The sequence below is a fragment of the Rhizophagus irregularis genome, chromosome 28 (genome assembly GCF_026210795.1).
Source record: "Rhizophagus irregularis chromosome 28, complete sequence".
NCBI lineage: Eukaryota > Fungi > Glomeromycota > Glomeromycetes > Glomerales > Glomeraceae > Rhizophagus > Rhizophagus irregularis.
The window spans coordinates 2,325,246-2,346,132 of record NC_089456.1 but is presented as its reverse complement, the minus strand read 5'-3'; the positions used below and the strand labels follow the sequence as shown (position 1 = coordinate 2,346,132).

At 27.3% G+C, this 20,887-nt stretch overlaps 4 protein-coding genes across 4 annotated transcripts; 2 read left to right on the top strand and 2 right to left on the bottom strand.

Moving 5' to 3' along the window:
• Nucleotides 1-4,016: 4,016 nt before the first annotated feature.
• On the bottom strand, nt 4,017-4,579 carry OCT59_019149 (uncharacterized protein; the record flags this gene model as incomplete). The annotated part of the gene is made up of 2 exons (XM_066135832.1): nt 4,017-4,064; nt 4,151-4,579. 2 exons carry the CDS (start codon nt 4,577-4,579, stop codon nt 4,017-4,019), a joined length of 477 nt encoding a protein of 158 aa, XP_066005086.1.
• Nucleotides 4,580-7,257: 2,678 nt separating this feature from the next.
• On the bottom strand, nt 7,258-7,482 carry OCT59_019148 (uncharacterized protein; the record flags this gene model as incomplete). Its single annotated transcript, XM_066135830.1, has 1 exon — nt 7,258-7,482. The coding sequence occupies one exon, from the start codon at nt 7,480-7,482 to the stop codon at nt 7,258-7,260; it is 225 nt and encodes a 74-aa protein (XP_066005085.1).
• A 1,951-nt stretch (nt 7,483-9,433) lies between these two features.
• OCT59_019147 (uncharacterized protein) lies at nt 9,434-11,826 on the top strand (the record flags this gene model as incomplete). The annotated part of the gene is made up of 5 exons (XM_066135829.1): nt 9,434-10,468; nt 10,545-10,747; nt 10,821-10,905; nt 11,263-11,428; nt 11,542-11,826. The coding sequence occupies 5 exons, from the start codon at nt 9,434-9,436 to the stop codon at nt 11,571-11,573; spliced, it is 1,521 nt and encodes a 506-aa protein (XP_066005084.1). The 3' UTR covers nt 11,574-11,826.
• A 5,750-nt stretch (nt 11,827-17,576) lies between these two features.
• On the top strand, nt 17,577-19,142 carry OCT59_019146 (uncharacterized protein; the record flags this gene model as incomplete). The annotated part of the gene is made up of 1 exon (XM_025324761.1): nt 17,577-19,142. One exon carries the CDS (start codon nt 17,577-17,579, stop codon nt 19,140-19,142), a length of 1,566 nt encoding a protein of 521 aa, XP_025184551.1.
• Between the last annotated feature and the right edge of the window lie 1,745 nt (nt 19,143-20,887).

The window sequence follows — 20,887 nt, the reverse complement described above, 5'->3', positions numbered from 1 at the left end:
TATGCGTGAAATATTTTGATGTGATTTTCTACAAATTTGTAATTTAATACCAGTTAATTAAAACAATAATAATTAAATCATAATTTTAAATTATAATATTATAATTTAGATACCTGTATGTTTTTTTAATTCTGACAAGTTTTTAAGAAAGTTTAAAATTGTAGTTTTGTTTAATCCTTAAATTTAAGGAAATTCAGGATATATATATACATTTTTTTTATATGTAACTATTTTTAACTATACCTATATATATATACATATATTATTGGAATGAGGGGTAACTATATCGGTCATAGAATGAAATGGGTTACGACCTTTCACCAATCAATGAAAGGCTCTGTGATGATCGTACATTAATTATAACATCAAAAATAAGTTTACCTTTCATTTTTATGCTATTTTTATCCACTTTATAAGCTTTATCTAAATTATTTCTATAAAAGTTTCATTTACCCCATTTTTTTTTCTTATTCCACTTTATTATATCAATAATGTATAATCATGTATTATTAATAAAAATATCGGTCTATGAAAATCTTCACGATAATTTTTATTTATTTGTTTGCATGTGAATAAAATAAAATAAAACAAAAAGAAGATAATTTATAATTTTTATCGCGTGAAATTAATTAACAAAATGATCTAGACCGTCCTATAAAAATTTTATTCGTTATTTCTGTAAAAAATACGTAAAATGAGCCTTTCACGGAAAAAAAAACGGATCGACTTTTTTTACAAGGCCGGATGTGCTTTATTTTGATATAAAATGAATTCATATACGTAAAAACATCGATCTCATTAACAGATCAGCAATTAGCAATGAAAATCTATTTGATCAATTGTTTTACCAACAAATCACCGTAGACATTGTACCGACAATTGTCTCACCGACAAATGTTTCACCGATCAGGGTTAGGATTAGGAATTACAGCTGAATTCATCATAATATACGGTTTACTTCACGCTGAGAGAAACTTGGTAGGATTCTAAAATAAAAACTACACCACTATGCTCGGGCCAGTGCTCCGAATCTAACAATATAGTTTTTTACCTTATTCTGAACTTTACCGAGTTTCACCGAATGTACTGAGTCGTCCCTCAGTATTTGACTAGCTGTCCCGTATATTATGAAATCAGCTGTAAGGTTGGATTAGGATTTCAAAACAGTCGAAGAAATGACTGTCGGTAAAATGATCCCTGTCGGTGAAATGAATGAGCCAGACCCCATTACAGCTGATTTCATAATGTACAGGACACTTAGCAAATTTTAAGGAACTCGGAAATATTCAGTAAAGCTAAATAGTACTCCAAAATTAGCGTATAATTTTTATTTTATATCAAGCTTTACCGAATATTTCCGAGTTCTTTATGTAAAGCGATAATCAAATTATAAGACCGACAAGTATTAGTTATTTACTAGGCTATCCATAAACAAATGGAACATTCGTTGTAAATATCTAATGAAGAAACGCGTATATTCATTAAAAAAAAAAATGGGATATGAAGAGATAAGAAAAATTTTGTTACTGACCGCGTACAAAACAATACAATTTCCTTTTATACAAATTAAATTGTGGCTTCACTTGAAAGCAACATTTCAAATACAAAAAAAAACATTGTGTTATAATAAGTAGTATTTCATTGTCGGTATAATGTTAAGGTTAATAAAATAATTGATAGAGTTGTGAGAGTTGCGAACTCTTTATGACGATCATTTTCTAAATTTTTGACTAACTACCCCAGATGTATTATCGGGGAAAACTAGAGATATTTGACCAACTACCCTGGATGTATCCAGGGTAAACTAGGGATTTTTGACCAACTACCCTGGATGCACCCAGGGTAAACTAAGGATTTTTACCAACTACCCTGAGGGATTAACTACCCGGGATTTTTGATCAATACGGCGCTTCATACCAATTTAGTCAATCTCATGACGTAAGAAAGCGTTTGAAGCCATGAGAGCAAAGTCTTTATTTACGAATAAAGCAATTTATTTATGAACTCTACATATAAAAATTTAACTATTCCGATTCTTAAACATATTTTGATTAATTGATCATGAAGGATTTAACCTAAAACCCAGAACAATTCTTAGAAACGACGAACAAAATTGGAGAAAGTGTTTTTTAGGACATTTTTCGGGCATATTAAGGAAGTGAATGTTTTTGTTTTCTTTATATGGTGTTTATTTTGTGTTTTTTTTGATTTTTTCCTACTTCAAACGGAAATTAAAGCCACGATTTTAAATAATCCATCTTATTGTATATATGCGTAAAATAGCAGATAGTAGGAAATAACGAGTAATTTTCTTGATGAAAAGAAGTTAAAAGATTAAAAACTAATACATTATTGATTGTTTCTGATTCATTAGTCTCCACGTTTATTGTGATTGTTATTGTATGACGTATCCGGAAATCATTAACTCACAATTACTGCCGATCATTTGTTTCAACGAAGTTGTAACTTTTTTGTAGGTCTTCCGACATGTTAAGCGTTTCGATTTGAATTTTTTCAATGGGAAAGGTTATTAACGTTTCTCTTATTTTTTTGTAGTTTCAGTATTCGGACTTACTTCGGCAAGTTTCGCAACGTTCGTTGCAAAACTACAATTGTTTTTTTTTTATTTTCTTTGAGAAACGTTACTAACGTTTCTTTTATTTGTTGTACTCTCTGCCGTTGGACACCGGGTAGGTTTCGAAGTTTCGCTTTGAAACTTTAAATTTTTATATTTACTTTGAGAAACGTCATTAACGTTTTTCTTTTCTTTTGTAGGCTCCGATATTTGGCTTTCTTCTGCCTAGAACTTTACAACACGAACGATGAAAGGTGAATTGATGGGTTTTATTAGGAAGATGGGCGCCTATCTGCGTTTTTATGATACTAGAACGGTAAGTTTCACAACTAACGTGCAAAATTTTGAATTTTTTAATAATAGAAAAATGTTATTAACGTTTCTCTTTTTTAATTTTATAGGCTTTGAATTTTCTACAATAATTATGACAACACATTTTATTATTGAATTTTAGATACAATTAATAGATTTTAATTTTCAAAATTATATTTAACACCGTGGTGCTCAACACCACAGTTATATGATTTATGTATTCTTTATTTGTTACCCTAACTTTTTATTCTATATTATTAATAGTCTAGCACTCTAAAATCACATACTACGGTGTTGAGAACCAGTGGTGTGTTTTAGCAAAGTCGTTAATTTTTATACTGTATTATACAACATTTAAATAATAAAATTGCTTTCGAAAAATATAAAATATTATTATCATACGACCTGACAATAATAGAAAAGTTTATCAATAGTCTATATAAAAGTTTATTTTAAAAAATTTTATTTTAATATGGATAAAGATTATTAAAATTTTTACAAGGAAATACTTTTAATAATCATAATATTACTAACAACAGTAATAAATAATTTACAGTATATAGTCTATCCGATGCTATAAAATTAAATCATATGTAACCGTACGATTATTATCTTGAGGACAAATACTGGAAAGTAGTTTCGTAAGACTAAGAAAATTGGGGATGGAAGAGGAGAGAGAGGGAATGAAAAATGAAGTTATTCGTTGGAAGCAGCTTATTTAAATGAATGAACCTAAGACCGGACAAATAAAATTTTAGATCTTCAAAACATAATTTTTTAATTTTTTTAATTTTTTTTTAAAAAAAAATGTGAGACTGGGTCTTATTTTATACATGTAAAAAATCCAATATGAATTTTTACACAAAAATTTTGTGATTTATATATGAAAAAAATTTCGGTCTATTTATTTTTTTGTTGTGCGGGAGAGTTACAAGAATCTAAAGATTTAATTTTTTCGTTCTGTTTACAAGAAGAAAAAAACATTTATAATAATAATAATAATAATAATAATAAATTTTATTCTATTTCTATAAAATACTTATAATAAAATGAAAAAAAAATAAAAATGATAATAAAATTAAAAGAAAAAAAGGCTATGACTTCCGCGATGGAGTGCTAGTTCGTCGGATTAATTAGATTGATTGTAATTCGTGCGATTTACAGTCCTAACATTTTCCTTATTTTGTGATAAAGAATATTTATATTAAAAAGAATTATCAGATCAAAATATAAACAAATTCATATATTTTTAAAAAATCTTACTTGTGTCGTATGTGGAACTCTTCGCTTAGGCCTTTTTCTTTTTTCCTTCGGATCGTTATTTTTATGATTTCTTGGTGTAGCGTGTTGTTGATTACGATTATCTGAAATTCTACCATTTTTTCCCTCTTTTTCTATATCTTTTCTTCGATTTCTCATTTCAATATCTTCTATTAACTTGTCTACTTGACATATTGCTTCATTGATCCTCTCCCCAGGTGAAATATTTTCATTTTTATCTTTAACATCTCTATTTATTCTAATTTCAATTTGTCGAAGATTATCTTCTGTTGTAATGAGAATGTGTGTACCAGTCCCCTTTTCAATAGGTTTTATTTTACGTCCTCTACGACCAATCAATTTACCAATAACAACATGTTTTGGAATTTCCATAGTGGTCGAAATGATTGAGCGACTGATGGAATTTTGCATTTTTGTGAAGAACTTAAAGATGATATAGGAAATATATTGTTTATATTATTATATATTTTTTTTAATATTATTATTAAAAAAAAATATGAGATGATTTTTTTTTTTGAAAAATGCGAATTCAAAGGGGAGTATTTATAATTTAGCAGTTATCGCAAAATTACGAACAAAACACACCGCAAAATTGCAAACAAAACACATCGACAAAAACATTTTATTAACAATAAAACAAACAAAATTTTCATATTATTTTTCTAACAAAAACATTTTCAAATTAACAAGGACAATGGTTTCGATGACGAACCACGAAATAAAATGAAATAAAGCGATTTTTTTAATAACATGTTTATCATGTTTTTATCTTATTCTTTTATTAAAGCATGAAAAGGCATGAAAAGAAAAATCGGAGATTTTCGTGCGTCAAGACTATCACAAAAAAGGGATAGCCGGATACTTTTGCCCGGATCACCGGGTCTTGCGCCACAAATTGCATCATTCAATAACAATTAACAAATGTCTTTGTGTTATTGTTCCGGTTTAGTCACGTGATAGTAACAAAGAACTTTAAAGTAGTGCTTCGACCCGGATGAAAACCGTCATCCGGATTACACAAAAAAAAAATCCGGATTATATCCGGATTGACCCGGATTTTGAATCCGGATCAGATAATCCGGATAGAAACCGGAAACCGGATTGGATTTACAAATGATCGGCAATAATTCTGGCCAGAATTCATAACGCCGGCCAGAATTACAAATTGTGTAACATTAAATTTTCATGCCAGCCGATAAAAAATTTTTTGCCCGGTGGCTAAACTATTTTTCGGTGTCACGTGATGTTAATTTCGGCCAGAATTACAAATTTGGCCAAAATTATCCAAGACCACGAAATTTACATAATTCCAATTTCATTAAATACTTTTCTTTAAAACAATTTCATATTATTTCAGCATTGTCTCAGAATATTGTTTAACATTTCTTTGTAAATTAACTAATTATGAAATTTTAAACAAGATATTTTTATATACAGCTAAAGATTACTATAAATAGATGTGTTGGGTTAGTAAGGCAATTTTTTAAGGATTTGTTTCTTCTTTCAAAAATTAAAGAATCATTTGAATCAAATTATATAACACTAGTTTTAACTTTTAAAAAAAGTTGTTATAATTATATAAATTTATAATATTGAACAATTTTTCATTTAAAACAATAATTATTATTTTGTTGTAACAAAAATAATATAAAGTTTTTTTTCTTTTGAACGTTTGAATGTGAAATCTAAAATTATTTGTTATTTGTTAATGTATAAATTTAAATAAACAAATCTGATACAAACTTCAATAAATAAATTATAATTGAAAAATCTTCTTAAACTTACTGTATTAAAAAGTTTAATATAACAAATATAAATTTAATAAATTTTAATAAAAAAATTGGTATTAGGCGCAAAAATAATTAGCCATAATATAATTTAGATATAGGATCAGCAAAATCATTATTAATTAAAAAAAAAATAATAAAAAAATTTCATCCGGATTCCGGGTCAAACCGGATATTTTTCATCCGGTTTATAATCCGGATGAAAACCGTGAAAATCCGGATATCCGAAAAAAAAAAAAATCCGGATCAATCCGGATTGATCCGGATACGGGTCGAGGCACTACTTTAAAGTACTTTTATCTTGGTAAAAAGGAACAAAATCATTATGAAACCTTAACAAAATTTGTTGTTACAGTAAAAAATATTTACAAGTCCTACATTGAGAAACTGTTACAGGACCCCAAGCAATGCACAGTATTTAAACTCGAGCATTACACGACACAACATTTTCATACGAATAAAAGTTATTCATGCAAATATTTGTCCATAATGACGTGTAACACACACTTAATCTTAATGTGGTTTTTGTCATGACTCATGAGTATATAACATACTGTAAATAATATAAATATGACCCAATATCCTTATCTTTTTTTTTTTTTTAAACTTAGGAACTTAGGAGCGGCAAGTATAATTTTTTAATTTCGACCTTCGACTTGGGATACTTTATATTACTATCCGTTTGTTTTTCTTCTTTTTTTTTAGGCGTTTCTCAGGACGTGGAAGTCTACCTTTTCCTTCTCTTCCCTTTTTTCTTTAAGTCTTCTTTTATTTTTCGATTGAGCATGTTTGAATAATTATTCGATAAGTAACTCATCAGATGAAACTAATGTATCTTTACCCGATAGGTCTTCTCTTTTCTTTAGGTCCTCTCTTTATTAGCTAGGTCTTCTCTTACAGTTACCCTTCTTTCCCTTTACCTTATTCCCTCGCTCTTCCTTCCCTTTCCTTTCCTCCCTGGCTCTTTCCCCTTTCCCCTCCTTTCCCCTCCTTTCCTCCCTCGCTCTTTCCATTCCCTTACCTTCCCTTTCCCCCTTTTTTCCTTCCTTTCCTCCCTCGCTCTTTCCCTTCCCTTCCTTTCCCTTCCCTTATTCCCTCGCTCTTCCTTTCCCTTTCCCTTATTCCCTCGCTCTTTCCCTTCCTTTCCTCCCTGTACCTTCCTTTCCCTTTCCCTTATTCCCTCGCTCTTTCCCCTGTCCCTTCCTTTCCCTTTCCCTTATTCCCTCGCTCTTTCCCCTGTCCCTTCCTTTCCCTTTCCCTTATTCCCTCGCTCTTTCCCCTGTCCCTTCCTTTCCCTTTCCCTTATTCCCTCGCTCTTTCCCTTTCCTTCCTTTCCCTTTCCCTTATCCCTCGCTCTCCCCTTTTCCTTTCTTTCCCTTCCATTATTCCCTCGTTCTTTCCCCTTCCCCTTCCTTCCCTTTCTTTTATCCCGTCATTCTTTCCCTTCCTTGCCTCCCTCGCTCTTTCTCCTGTCCCTTCCTTTCCCTTTCCTTTCCCACATCTTTGCCTTTCCTTTCCCATTCCCATATTCCCTCGCTCTTTCCCTTTCCTTCCTTTATTCCCTCATTTTTTCCCTTTCCTCTCTCGCTCTCCCTCTTTCCCTTCCCTTTCCCTTTCCCTCCCTCTTCCCTCCTGATCGATGTTGTTGCACCTCAACGTTGGTGATCAGGTGACAACAAGTTTTTTAAAAACTTGGCTAAGTCAGCAACAAATAGTAACGATTTGTTTACTTTTATTTATATATATAACTATAAGTTAAAATAAAAATTTTTAAAATATTTATTGTAAAGAAGTTTTTTATTTAATAATTCCTATTATTTTGTTATTATTCTATAATGAATACAATGTATTGTTATCAAATGCGTATACGAAAGTTGTTTTTAACTTTAATAAAACATAGATCATTTAAACTTTATACAATTATAATAAATTTTAACATTTGGTTTCAGTTAAGTTGGCATCATTAAACTTGATCATGATCATGGGAGTTGGTACAAAATTATGTTAAATTAGGAACGATATTATTTAAATAATTATTATGCTTTTTAATAATTCAGATATTCATAGTTAACTTTGGGAATGATCATGACATATTACATTGGTTTATTTTATGTATTAATTTTATTACCTTTATTCTTTTAGATGAAGTAATAAGTTTGCGATTTGTTAAATTTGCGATTTGTTTTTGAGATTTTTTTTATTACGGTATATCTATTTCATGTATTATAATACGGTACGAAAAAATTATTTCTTAGAATATTTTTTAAGTAAAATAAAATTTCATCTTTAATACAAAAAATATGTTTACGAAAAGTAAGTAATATTTTATACATGGTTTTGCTATTATTCAAATTCAATTAGCGAAAGAAACGTCTAATTTTATTTTTTCTCAATAACGATAATATTTGGCTTTAACTATACAAATCACAAATAAATTATCTTCAATCCATTTTAATAAATTGCTTTGGAGGCACAACCACGTCACTGGACGGAACTGCTGGAATTACCATGGAAATGGTAGTAATACTATTTTACACGAAATCTCGTAACGATTTAAAGAAAAAAAAAAGGAATCGAAACGAATTAAACTAAAGTTAAGAATTTAATCGGGTCATCAATTTTATCGCTAAGTTCTTGAGAATACAAAGTTTTTATCTATGAAATAATGTTTATTAGATTCTCATCATGTGATTTATCATCAACGTTTCAAATTATTTACTCTTTTATTAATTTTTTTTTTTAAATGTACACAGAATTCCTTTGTCATAAATCATAATGCGATGCTCCGGAGAAAATCTGTGGGCCAAATTCTGCGCAAAGATTTATATGTGATATTATATGGTTATTCGTGAATAATATAAGCGACCAAACCAATTAATGTAATGATAAATTAATGAATGTAAGACGTGTAACAATTATGATATGCCAAATAAAAAATTCTACATCAAAAATGACTATCGTTACGCCACAAAATTAGATTAAATAATTTGTGTTTAAAATTGTATTGTAAGAAATCACTGTTAAAAGAAATACACTTTTTATGAAAAGAAACTAAAAAAATCACAATAGTAGACAAAAGCTTCTAATATTTTATGAAATTCTAGAACAATTACCGACATTGTGTAACAGTAAATAACCCGAATTTGTGAACCTTAATGAAAGGCAAAAAAAAAATATTTTTTTTTTTTTTTTTTGCCAGAATTCTATAGAAACATTTCTACGCTGATCTAATCCAATTAAGCTATTTCCATGAGGGCGTATAAATTTTTGCTTAGTGTTTCTTTCAACCTTTTCCATTTTTGAATGATTTTCTGGTTACGTAACTAGTCGCACAGTTTTGAAGTTTGCATTTACATTATAAAATTTCCCGATGTAGTAAGAATATTTATTATGATTCCAATTATAAATAAACTATAAATATCGTTAAGTTATTTCCTTCTTATTCTTACCAAAAGTTTGTTGGATATAGAATAACATAATGGAATTTACTCATGAAATTTATTTTGACCCAACGCCAAAATTAAAATCTAGTCCCGTACAGATATTTTTTCTTCCCTTTAATAACGAAAAACTTAATTGCTATAATTGTGGAGATAAATATTCTGACACACTTTCATATAAACAGAAATATTGTAAACAATGTTTATTACGGTATATTAAAAGTAGAGTGGATAATAATGAATATTTTGATGTAAATATTATTACAAATAATACTCCTTGTAATAAACATGAGTCGACAAGAGATATAAATTTTACTACAAGAAATATTCAAGAATGGTGTGAAGTTTGTTCAGAAATTTCATATTTTAAGAATTATTATGTTCAAATTAATACTAAAATACAACATATATTTATGGAAAAGGATTGTAAATTATGTGGAAAATCAATTGATGAAATTTCTTATGGATTTAAAATGTGTTCAAATTGTTACCTAATTCATTCTGGATGGATAAAATCAATTTTTGATACAACTGTTCCTATTCTTTGTTTACCATGGTGGGATGCTTCAAATAAAAGTAAGGCTTGTAATCATAACCTAAAATTTTTAACCGATTGTCAAAAATGGTGTTCAAGTTGCTTTATAGTTTACGTTGGATGTAGACATTGTTTAACAACAAACATAATTTTTGGAATTACAAATCAAACTAAATGTAGAAAATGCAAAAGAGTATCAGATATATGCATTGATTTTATAGATATGTGCGGTGGGAATTCTATTATAGCTGAATATCTTATTTCTATGAAAACAAATAATCAAAGTTATAATAAGATTGCTTGTTATATGAATAAAGGTTTGGATCCTTTAAACGTATATACTTTCATTGAATGTGAACTTAAAGATATTTGTTCAAAAAAAACGATAGAATGGATTCCATATTCTAAAATTGATAATTTAGAAATAATTGCAGAAGGAGGATTAGGTACTATTTATAAAGCAACTTGTTCCAATAATTTTGTTGCTGTAAAAAGATTTTCAAATTCGAAAGATATTAGCAGACACTTTTTAAATGAGGTAATTATTATTATAATATATATATATATACTATACGCTATACGTTATACCTTATTAAATTAAATCATAATTTTAGATAAATTCACTCCATCGATGTTATAATACGGCTTTTATCGTTAAATATTATGGTATTACGCAAGATCCTGATTCTCAGATAAAAGATTATATGTTAATAATGGAATATGCAAGTGATGGAAATTTACATAATTATTTAAGGGAAAACTTTACAAATATTAAATGGACCACAAAATTAGCTATTTTGTGTCAAATTTCAGACGGGTAAATAAATTTATAACTAGATTTATTCACAATTATCTAACATTAATTATTGATGTTGCTTTTTTTATTCTAGACTTAAGACTATTCATAATGAAAATTTTGTTCATCGAAATTTTCATAGTGGAAATATATTATCATTAAAGGGTCATAAGAAATGGGTAATTGGAGATTTAGGATTATCACGACCAGCAAATAATTCATCGTATAATGAAATATATGGAGTAATACCCTATGTCGCACCAGAAATATTTGGAGGTGATTTATTCTCAAAAAATTCGGATGTATACAGTTTCGGTATGATTATGTGGGAATTAACGACAGGTTGTAAACCATTTGTCAACACTGAGCATGATATTAATCTTATTAGCCAAATTATTGTTGGAAAACGACCTGAAATTACATTTGATACTCCTGAATGTTTTGCTAATTTAATGAAAAGTTGTTGGGATTCCGATCCTTTTAAAAGGCCTTCCATAAGAAAAATTAGAGAAACTGTTGATGATTGGTACAAAAAGCGTAATAAAACTGAGAGATTATTTATTGAAGCTGAGGAAAGACGATCAATACTTACACGATCTGGACAGCTTTGTCCTCAATTTATTGAAAAACATCCTGGTGCTATTTATACTAGTAGGTCTTTAAATTCTTTCATTTCTCAACTATTAAATAGACCACAACATGGTATGTATTTTTATTTATATTTTACATTAGTCATTAATATTGTTAGTGATTGTATATTGTAGAAATATCACTATTGTCTCATAACTAATTAGATTTAAATCTTGTAAACTTAGATAAATGGGACTCGTCGGACTGGGACGTCTGAGACGATATGTTTATTATAATTTTATGATGGCGGTACAGAAATTACAAATGTAAGGAAAATAAGGAGAGCGTTTAAATTCAAAAAAGGAATTATAGTTATGTAAGTAAATGGAGGAAAGGAATATTGTATGGGTTACTGCAAATTTGTCTAATATGGTACAGTAAATTGTCATTCACTCTTGCTCTGGACAAATTATATTATTTATTTTGAAAATAGAATTATTCCAACGAAAATAAACAAATTTCCAAAGATAGTTTATAATATGTTTTTTACTGAAAATTATCGAAACATGTTAGGTTAATAAATATGGTTGAACATATTATGGAATAAATATGTTGAAATAAATATCATAATGATAAAACTAAATTATAAAAAGTAAATGTCAAACTATAAATGCAAAATTAAATACCGGCGAAATTTACCATTTTATGATACTTATTGTATTATTAGCAATGTCTTTTATTAATCTATCTAAAGTTTTATATCTTGATGGCACCTGTCGTAACGTTATTTTTTCGATTAATAATGAATATGGAAACACGCGATATGTATGCGCCTGATCAACCATCGTTCCATATGACTTTGCCAAATCTTTTTTATATTTTTAATTTTTTTTACTACTTAAACCCGTTTTTTAAGGCATAAAACTGTTTTAAAATATGCTTTTTAAGATAAATTATTTCTTTCTTTTATTTCTTATTTTTTTTTATTAGTTTTTTTTAAAACCACTTTAACCAATTTTTTTTATTTTCATTTTCATTAGACTTAATTGTATTAATTACCATCATCTCCTTATTAATGAAATTGAGCTTTGGTATTCAGTCCTTTTCATCTAATAGATAGTTGAAATACCCAACTCTTTTCATTTGAAATTTTTTTCCACTTATAATCCACATGGAAATCCACATCTCTGAATAGTTCCCATAGGTCCACAAAATTCGAAGATTAAAATATGTGGATCCATGTAGGATGTATAGGAATGTATGGAGTTTCATATACCTAAAAATTTCATGATGTAGTAATATAGTTATCATGTTCATTGATCTAATTATTGCTGAACATATATATTCATTCAATTTTTTTAATATTTTTAAGAATTTGTTATTTTTTGAATAACAGCATACAAGTTTAAAGGAAATTTCTGATAATATCTTCACTAAACCTCTCTTCAAAATCAACATGTGTTACTGTTTCTTTTCCATCTGCAGTTATATTCTCTATTATTAATTCATTGTTTTTTGATGTTTCTTTTAATATCTTTTCCTCTTCGTCAGGTACGGCAGATTTTTCTTTAATCTTGCCATGAGGTTATTACACGTAACGCATAAAGAATGATTAAATTTTGACAATACCAGTCATATAAAAAGGTATTGATTGCATTATTTATTTCATTAATTTGTGAGGAGATATAAATTTTATTTGTTGTAAACTGAAATTTTGTGTTAAATTTGCACGTGATTTGTGTTTTTTTTAACGGCGAAATTTTCGAGCGATTTTACACCATTCTTGAATGTTTCCTGTACAAAATTTATATTTCTTGTCGAATCATGTTCATTAATTTGTAATAGTATTTACATTAAAATATATGTTATTATCCTATGCACAATAAACTTATATGAATTTTTGGCAAAGTATTATTATTACATTTAAGTTCTTTATTGTTAAAGGGAAGAAACAAAATCAGTACGGGACTAGATCTTAATTTAACGTTGGGTCAAACTTAAATTCCATTAGGGTGGAATTGATGTTGATCGTGTAAGGACTGTAAGGTGGCGAAAAAAAAATGTAGCAAATTTAGAGAAAACACTACTTTTTGTGTTACGTTCTCAAAAGTAGATTAAAGTATCATGTGATTGCCCAAAAAAATATGTTCTGTGATTCTGTGTTACGTTGCATACTTGTGTGATGATTAACATCAACTTCAACCATTTTGAAACGACAATAAAACGAACTTTTGGTAAGAATAGCATTTTTTTTACAAATGATTATTCATGCATCTATATTTTTTCCTGTTACTCACTACATCGTATCAGAAATTTTGCATACGCCAATTTTACGCCATCGATGCAAACTTATGCAAGCTTTACGCCTTTTACGCAAATTTTCGCTGAAAAATATTCTTGATGTAGGAAAACGGAACTTTTCAAGCCACAAATTGTAAAAGGATATGCATGTCAACATGTGACTACAACTAACATGTACAAAGCAAAAAATTTACGTAATTTAGGGAATTATTCAAAAAGGAAATTGTTGAAAGAGCGCTAATAATAATCATGGAGCAATAACTTATTCGGATCATATCTAGAAATGATTCCATAGAATTTTAGTAAAAAATTGGTCTTCACTGCTGATAGGCGTCATGTGTATCATGGTCAAATTCTATGAAGAAATTGTTTAGATAATTTTTTTTTCATATAGTAAATTCTTAGTGTGACATGAATAAAATCATAAATAATTAAAAAATTCTTCTTATCTACAAAACTTTTGAAACTTTTGTAAAATTTCTTATCAAAAAAGTTTCCTGTTAACAATGAACGGCCATACAAATTAGCATCATACCAATACTGTGCAATAACATGATAATGGTTACAAACAATATCAGGAGTGCACGCGGAGTTTTTCACATGTATTGTTTTCTTTCCATCAATAAAAAGTATCAAAAATTTAGTAAAGAATGGCTAAATCTAAATTTGTAGCGTAGCGACTCATTATGTTAAAATTGACGATGTCGACCTAAAATCGGACAAAATTTGGACTAAAAATAAATTTCATATATATATGTTTTTAAGAAACAAAAAAAAAAGAGAAGAAATATTTATTTATTTTTTTTTTGTTTTATTATTTTATTTAGCATATATATTTTTTGTTTAATTAAGACTACTCCTGTTTTCTTACTTATATCACTAAAGCATAGCTAGATTACCAAACTGATTTTATTATATCATTTATTATAAATAAATTATTCTATTGATAACTAATGTTGAAATGTTTAACAAATAATGAGTTTTTTTTTTAGAATTTATGTAAAAATAAGTGTTGTATTAATTAAATATATAAAAAATAGTTACATTTTTTTTTCTTTTTTTTCATTATTTTTTTTAAAAAAAAATAAAAATTGAATCTAAAATCAAATCAAATTTTGTTATTATTGGATGTAAAAAAACTAATCTTAACATAATGAATCAATCAATAAAAATATGATATTATGTTAAATTCAGATTTATTAATTTATTAATACTAAAAAAAATACAGTTTTGAAAAAAAAGATTACATATATTTTTAATTATCCTAATCCTTACTAAACTTATAAATTTGGATATTTGTAAATTTTTGGTTGGTAATACTAAGAAAAATACAAAAGGATTAGTATGATGACAAACATATAAACCCTATGAGAAAGTACTATCATGCAAGAGAGCAAGGTGCATAGAGGTACCTCATGCAGTCCAAAAACCACTGAACACTGCCACAATATTCATCATAAAACAACTTTAGAACCTCAGTTTCTCTCAGGCTACAGCTGGTCATTAGCAAAATGTAAATTTGCCTAGCAAACAGAACCATGTACACATGAATTCCTTTCTCTTGTAAGAACATGAAATGATACTTACTCACCCCAGAGGATCCAAAAAAGAAAGTGAAGTTCCTAAAAGAGAAAGAAAAGAGAGGTTTCAAAGAAAAGAGAAACCCACCCAATGAAAAGAGCACTAATTTTAAACATTAAATAATGTTATTTGTATAATTTTTATCTGTGAAAATAAAAATATTTTAAATATTTACCAAATCACAACAAAATATAGCCATAAAATCTTCTATAATACCATCCAAATGGCTGAATGGTATCCAAGAGTACTCATGATACTAAAGAGAATACTCAAATTTCTATTTATGTGATTCAACAGATGAATCTAAAATACAAAAGGATTAGTATGATGGCAAACATATAAACCCTATGAGAAAGTACTATCATGCAAGAGAGCAAGGTGCATAGAGGTACCTCATGCAGTCCAATAAACACTAAATACTGCCACAATATTCATCATAAAACAACTTTAGAACCTCAGTTTCTCTCAGGCTACAGTTGGTCATTAGCAAAATAATTTTGCCTAGCAAACAGGGCCATGTACACATGAATTCCTTTCTCTTGTAAGAACATAAAATGATACTTACCCAACCCAAAGACCAAAGGAGTGAAGTCCTAAAGAAAAGAGTAAAGTTCTAAAGAAAAGAGTGAAGTCCTAACTCCTAATTAGTAATTTTGGTGTAATATTAAATATATATATGTCTTATGAGTCATATATGTAATAGTTATTCCGTACCATAAGCCCTTTAATATACTTATTTTGACTAATAGTACTTAATTGTGATACAGTTATTGGTTATTTATATAATAAATTACGCGTAAATCAACCAGTTTGCTGAGTTCGTTGATAAAACGTAATCTTGGCTTTAGGACCGATATATGTGTTTTAGACTTGTACTTCGTTGTGTATTAGAGCAATATTAATTATTTTAGTTTCATGTATGAGAGTTTTAAAAAAATTTTTTTTTTATTTTGGAAAAATTGATATAAGTTTAGTTTTTTTTTTGTTTAGAATGTATAGAAACTTTATTCAAAATTATTATCTTTCTTTAGACAATAATGGATAATCAACCATATTTTATTGCAAAATCATTAAGTTGCCTTATGCTTAACTTTATATCAAAATTCTTTCTAATATTAATAAATAATATTTTAATTGTTGGAATTATTCAGAAGTTGGATTATGCTATTCTTTAAACGCCTCTTTTTCTTGATTAGGTGATAAAAAGTTAAGAGTCAAAAGTTAAAATTTAAATTTTATTGTTTTTAAATTTGGAATGAGTAAAAAAAAATATTTAGAAAAATTTTTTTAAAATTTAAAAATTAGTAATACAATAATGTAATAAAATAGGAAATAATTTTTATTAACAAATTTGTATAAAAAAGCTTAATCAATTTATAAGTTATAAATTCCCGATGGCACAGAAAGATTTTGCTTAGTTTCGTAAATCTTGTTTTCTTGTATGCAATATAACGGCCCAATATATTAAGTTAGTAGTAACATGTGACATTTTAATCACGTCCAATTAATCTACTAACCACATTGGTGATGCTAGTGACGGCACTTCCTCGAAGAGGTAAATTATTGCTGCAAATGAAGGACGAGAGTATCTATATCAGAGTTATTTTTGATAAAAAACGGTTCATTTGGATTCAGCTCCGGGCAGCAGGGCTTGCTGAAACTGAACCGTTATCTTCCATGACAATTAAATGGTTTCTTGTATATAAGGTACGTAATTTTTATTTTCGAAAAAATAATTACCATTACGTATTATGTAATATGGTCTCTTCTAATTCATTCATATACTAAATTTGCTAGTATTTCATTAGGTGTATCGTCCCCATATTCCTCCAAGGCTGTCTCATATACAAGAGTACGACAATCTCCAATTGCTCATGTCGAAGCTCGGTCATTTTTTAGTATTCAACGCTGGGTGAATACTTCTTTTTGTTTGCCTGGCAAAAGTCGCCATTGGCTCCTATTTTGCAACCCGGCCTGGCTCGCATTTGGAAATTAACCCAAAGTGCCCAGACTATTATTATATCAATTTATTGTAAAAACAAAAAAATTGGCCAACTCTTTGGCCAATTTAATTTTGGCCGGAATTACGAAAATCCAGGTATCATGTCGGCCCGGACGGGTGAATTTTAAAAGAAAGTTTGTCGGCCCAAACCCAGATCCGAATCCGGGTCAGGGCCGGGTTTCGTTTGCAGGCCTCTTACAAATTGTTCATATTGTAAGAAATTTGCAGTTCGGGATTTGTGTCTAATGATCTGCAGTAATTTTAATTAAAACTGCGACTAAACTAAATATGTTACACAGACATGAATTGTGCGACAACAAAAAATTAATATAAATAAAGAATAATAATAAAATTTGATACACAAATACCCCCTTTTTTTCTTTCTCTTCGCTTACAATGTCATGTTCAAAAATTTTTTCAGGAGATTTACCTGAATTAACATATAAAATTATAAAATATTTCCAAAATGATTTTTCAACTTTACATTCATGTATTTTAGTTAACAGATTATGGTGTCGTTTAGCGATTCCATTATTATGGGAAAATCCATTTTCAATTCCTACAAAAAATTATAAATTTATTGAAACTTACTTGCATAATTTGAATGATGATCTTAAAAAAAAGTTAAGCATGTATAACATTGGTGATAATTTATTTCATTCAAATACATTTTTTAATTATCCTAGTTTTATAAAATATTTGAATATATTTAAAGTTATTATTTCTGTCGAAAAGTGGTTTGAAACTGCTGTCGGAACTTTAAAACCTGAAAATAGATATTTACAATTAAATTCAAATATTTCTGCATCCAATTTTGAAAGATTAATTTATATGTCATTATTTGAAATTTTCATTAAAAATGAAGTAAATTTACATACTCTTGAAATTGAGATCATAAGTAATATTTATAACATGTATTATGATATTATTCTTGAATTAATTTTACAAAATACAGATTTCATTCATAATATTAAAAATTTGAACTTTTATAACAATTATAATGAACAAGTAGAAATTAAAAATCGTACATTGCAATTAATTAACTCATATCAATATCTTAAAAAAATTTTATTATCTTATAATAATTTTCCTTTATATCAATCATTATTATTATCAAAAGATTATAATTGTTCAAATACTTTAAATACAATCATTTTCTATTACATCAATTTTGAAGGCATAAATAATTTAGATAAAATATTTGATCAATTAAATGTTTTAGAATCTATTCATATTGTTTATTGTTCTTTTTTAAATAATAATTTTATTCAACAAATTATTAATTTAACTAAACCATTCAAATTAAAATCTTTATTTATAAGCGAGATATCACAAATTGAATCATTAAAATTATTATTTCAAAAATCTGGTGGTCATTTAGAAAATTTTGGATATAAATTTGATTATAATTATGACCTATCATTAAAACGACAATTGTCAGAATTACTTATAGTATATTGTAATAATATCAAATTTCTTGATTTTAATGAATTTGAAGGGCAAATTACTTCATTCAATTTAATTGAAATGATTAAACATAATCTCAATTATCTTTCTATTAGCATCATTGGATATAATGATACTGAACATATTAGTTCAATTGTATTACAAAATTTAGGACAAACTCTTCCTTCTGTATTAGAATATTTAAATTTGGTTCTTAAAATTAAAGCAGATGATTTTGAAGTATTTCTAAAAAATTCTCAGGATACATTTATTAAGAAATTGTTGATAATGAATATCATACAAGGTCAAAATAGCATTTTACCTCTTATAAAAGAACATATTATGGAAAAGAAAAGGGTTAAATATTTGGCTTTTATTGATTGTGATTTTGGTTGTGATAAGGATTTATTCTCATTAAAAGATGAAGTGAAAGAATTTAGTTTGCATAATATTAATGTGAAAAGTTACTACAATGAACTTATTGACGTGTATTATTTTACAAAGGAATCTGATTAGACATTTATTAGTAATTTAAAAATATCATTTAGATTATTTTTTTTTATATATAAAATTGCTTATATATTTATTTATTATAAATAAAATTTATTATTAAGATTATCAGGAACTTTTATTACTTACGAGTTTAAAATTTGAAATCGGTAGTATATTCAAGTGTAAATTTTTTATTCTAAGTTTGGTAATAATGTAATTTGACATATCATAATTTATGCATATTATGCTTATTGATTATATCAAATTTTCTCTTGTACTTATATTGGTAACAAATATTGTATAATAGCATGCGAGTGTCCGGAAAATTGACCCATTCCGAATATTTATCGGACAAACATTTTTATAGGGACCGTATTTGCTCAAAAATAAGCAACTCGTAAAATTTATTAATGTAATTATAATTGAAAAATAATGTTTACTAAAGAAAAACCTATGATATTCTGGCAATGTCTATTCTGCCATTAAAAGTATTATCATCCTAATTACCTTATTTGTCAGTTTCAATTTCCCCGATTTCCCACTTCTTAATTTCTGATAATGTATAATCTTTGTACAAATTAGATGATCATAAATTGATGATTTGGCGCAACTTAATATAAAAAAAAGTTGTAGATTTCAAACAAATATATTTGTACCCAAAAATAACCTTATAATAAAAAAGGTTGCTTATTTTTGGGAAATACGATACTTTAAATTATACTGTATATAAAATAAATAAACAAATTAAATCATACCAAATTTATTTAAAGTTCTAAAATTTTATTACATTCTAAAACTTCTAAAAACAAATAAAAATCGTTATTATGTTTAATATATAATTAACATGAAAGTCTTATCTGTGCCATAAGCCTATCAGGACGTTAAAACCATTGTAACTTCACGTTATTTATTTGTATTTAAAGCGGTACAAAAATAAAAGTTCCAATTTTTTTTATCAGTCCATACAAGATAATTGAAATTAAGGGTTATGAAATAGACACATTTTTTCAAAAATTTAATTGTTTATTTCTGAGATCATAACTACCTTTTTAACCATAATACTATTCCGAAAAATATAAATCGGGCACAATATATAGTAATAAAGTGTAATATACAAATACCCTTTTTTTTCACTTCATTTATAATGTCATATTCAAAAATCCCTATAAAAAGTACTATACTTAAAATATACTTAAAATATATTTAAAATATACTTAATTTAAAAATTGCAAAATACTTGTAATATATTTTTAATATATCTAAAATATACTTAAAATTATCTTAAAATATATGTCTAATATATTTAATTTTTGCCCATATACTTAAAATATATTTAAATTATATTTAAATTAAAATTTAAGTATATTATAAGATGGCAATTTTTATTCATACACGGGTGTCTCAAATACGGCATCACGTGATTAATAAAAAATTGATTTTTTCAGGCGTTTAAACATGTATCATGTGATAATATTTTCATTGTGTGCAAAATTTTTTTTTATTATTTTTATTATAAAATTTAAATGCACATACATGCATATACATACTATTAAAAGTGCGCATACATGCTATAATCTAACAACTATTTTGACATGTCTTCGCATAATGTCCATATTGCTTGCACTTTCCACATTTTCGCCCTTTTGTATTATTTGTTTCCTCTTCTACTATAACGTTGTCTATTATCATATTAACCTTTGTACTATCCTTTAAAACCCATTTTCCCAAAGTTTCTACACTAGATTTAAACCTTTTTGGAGGTTGTCCTT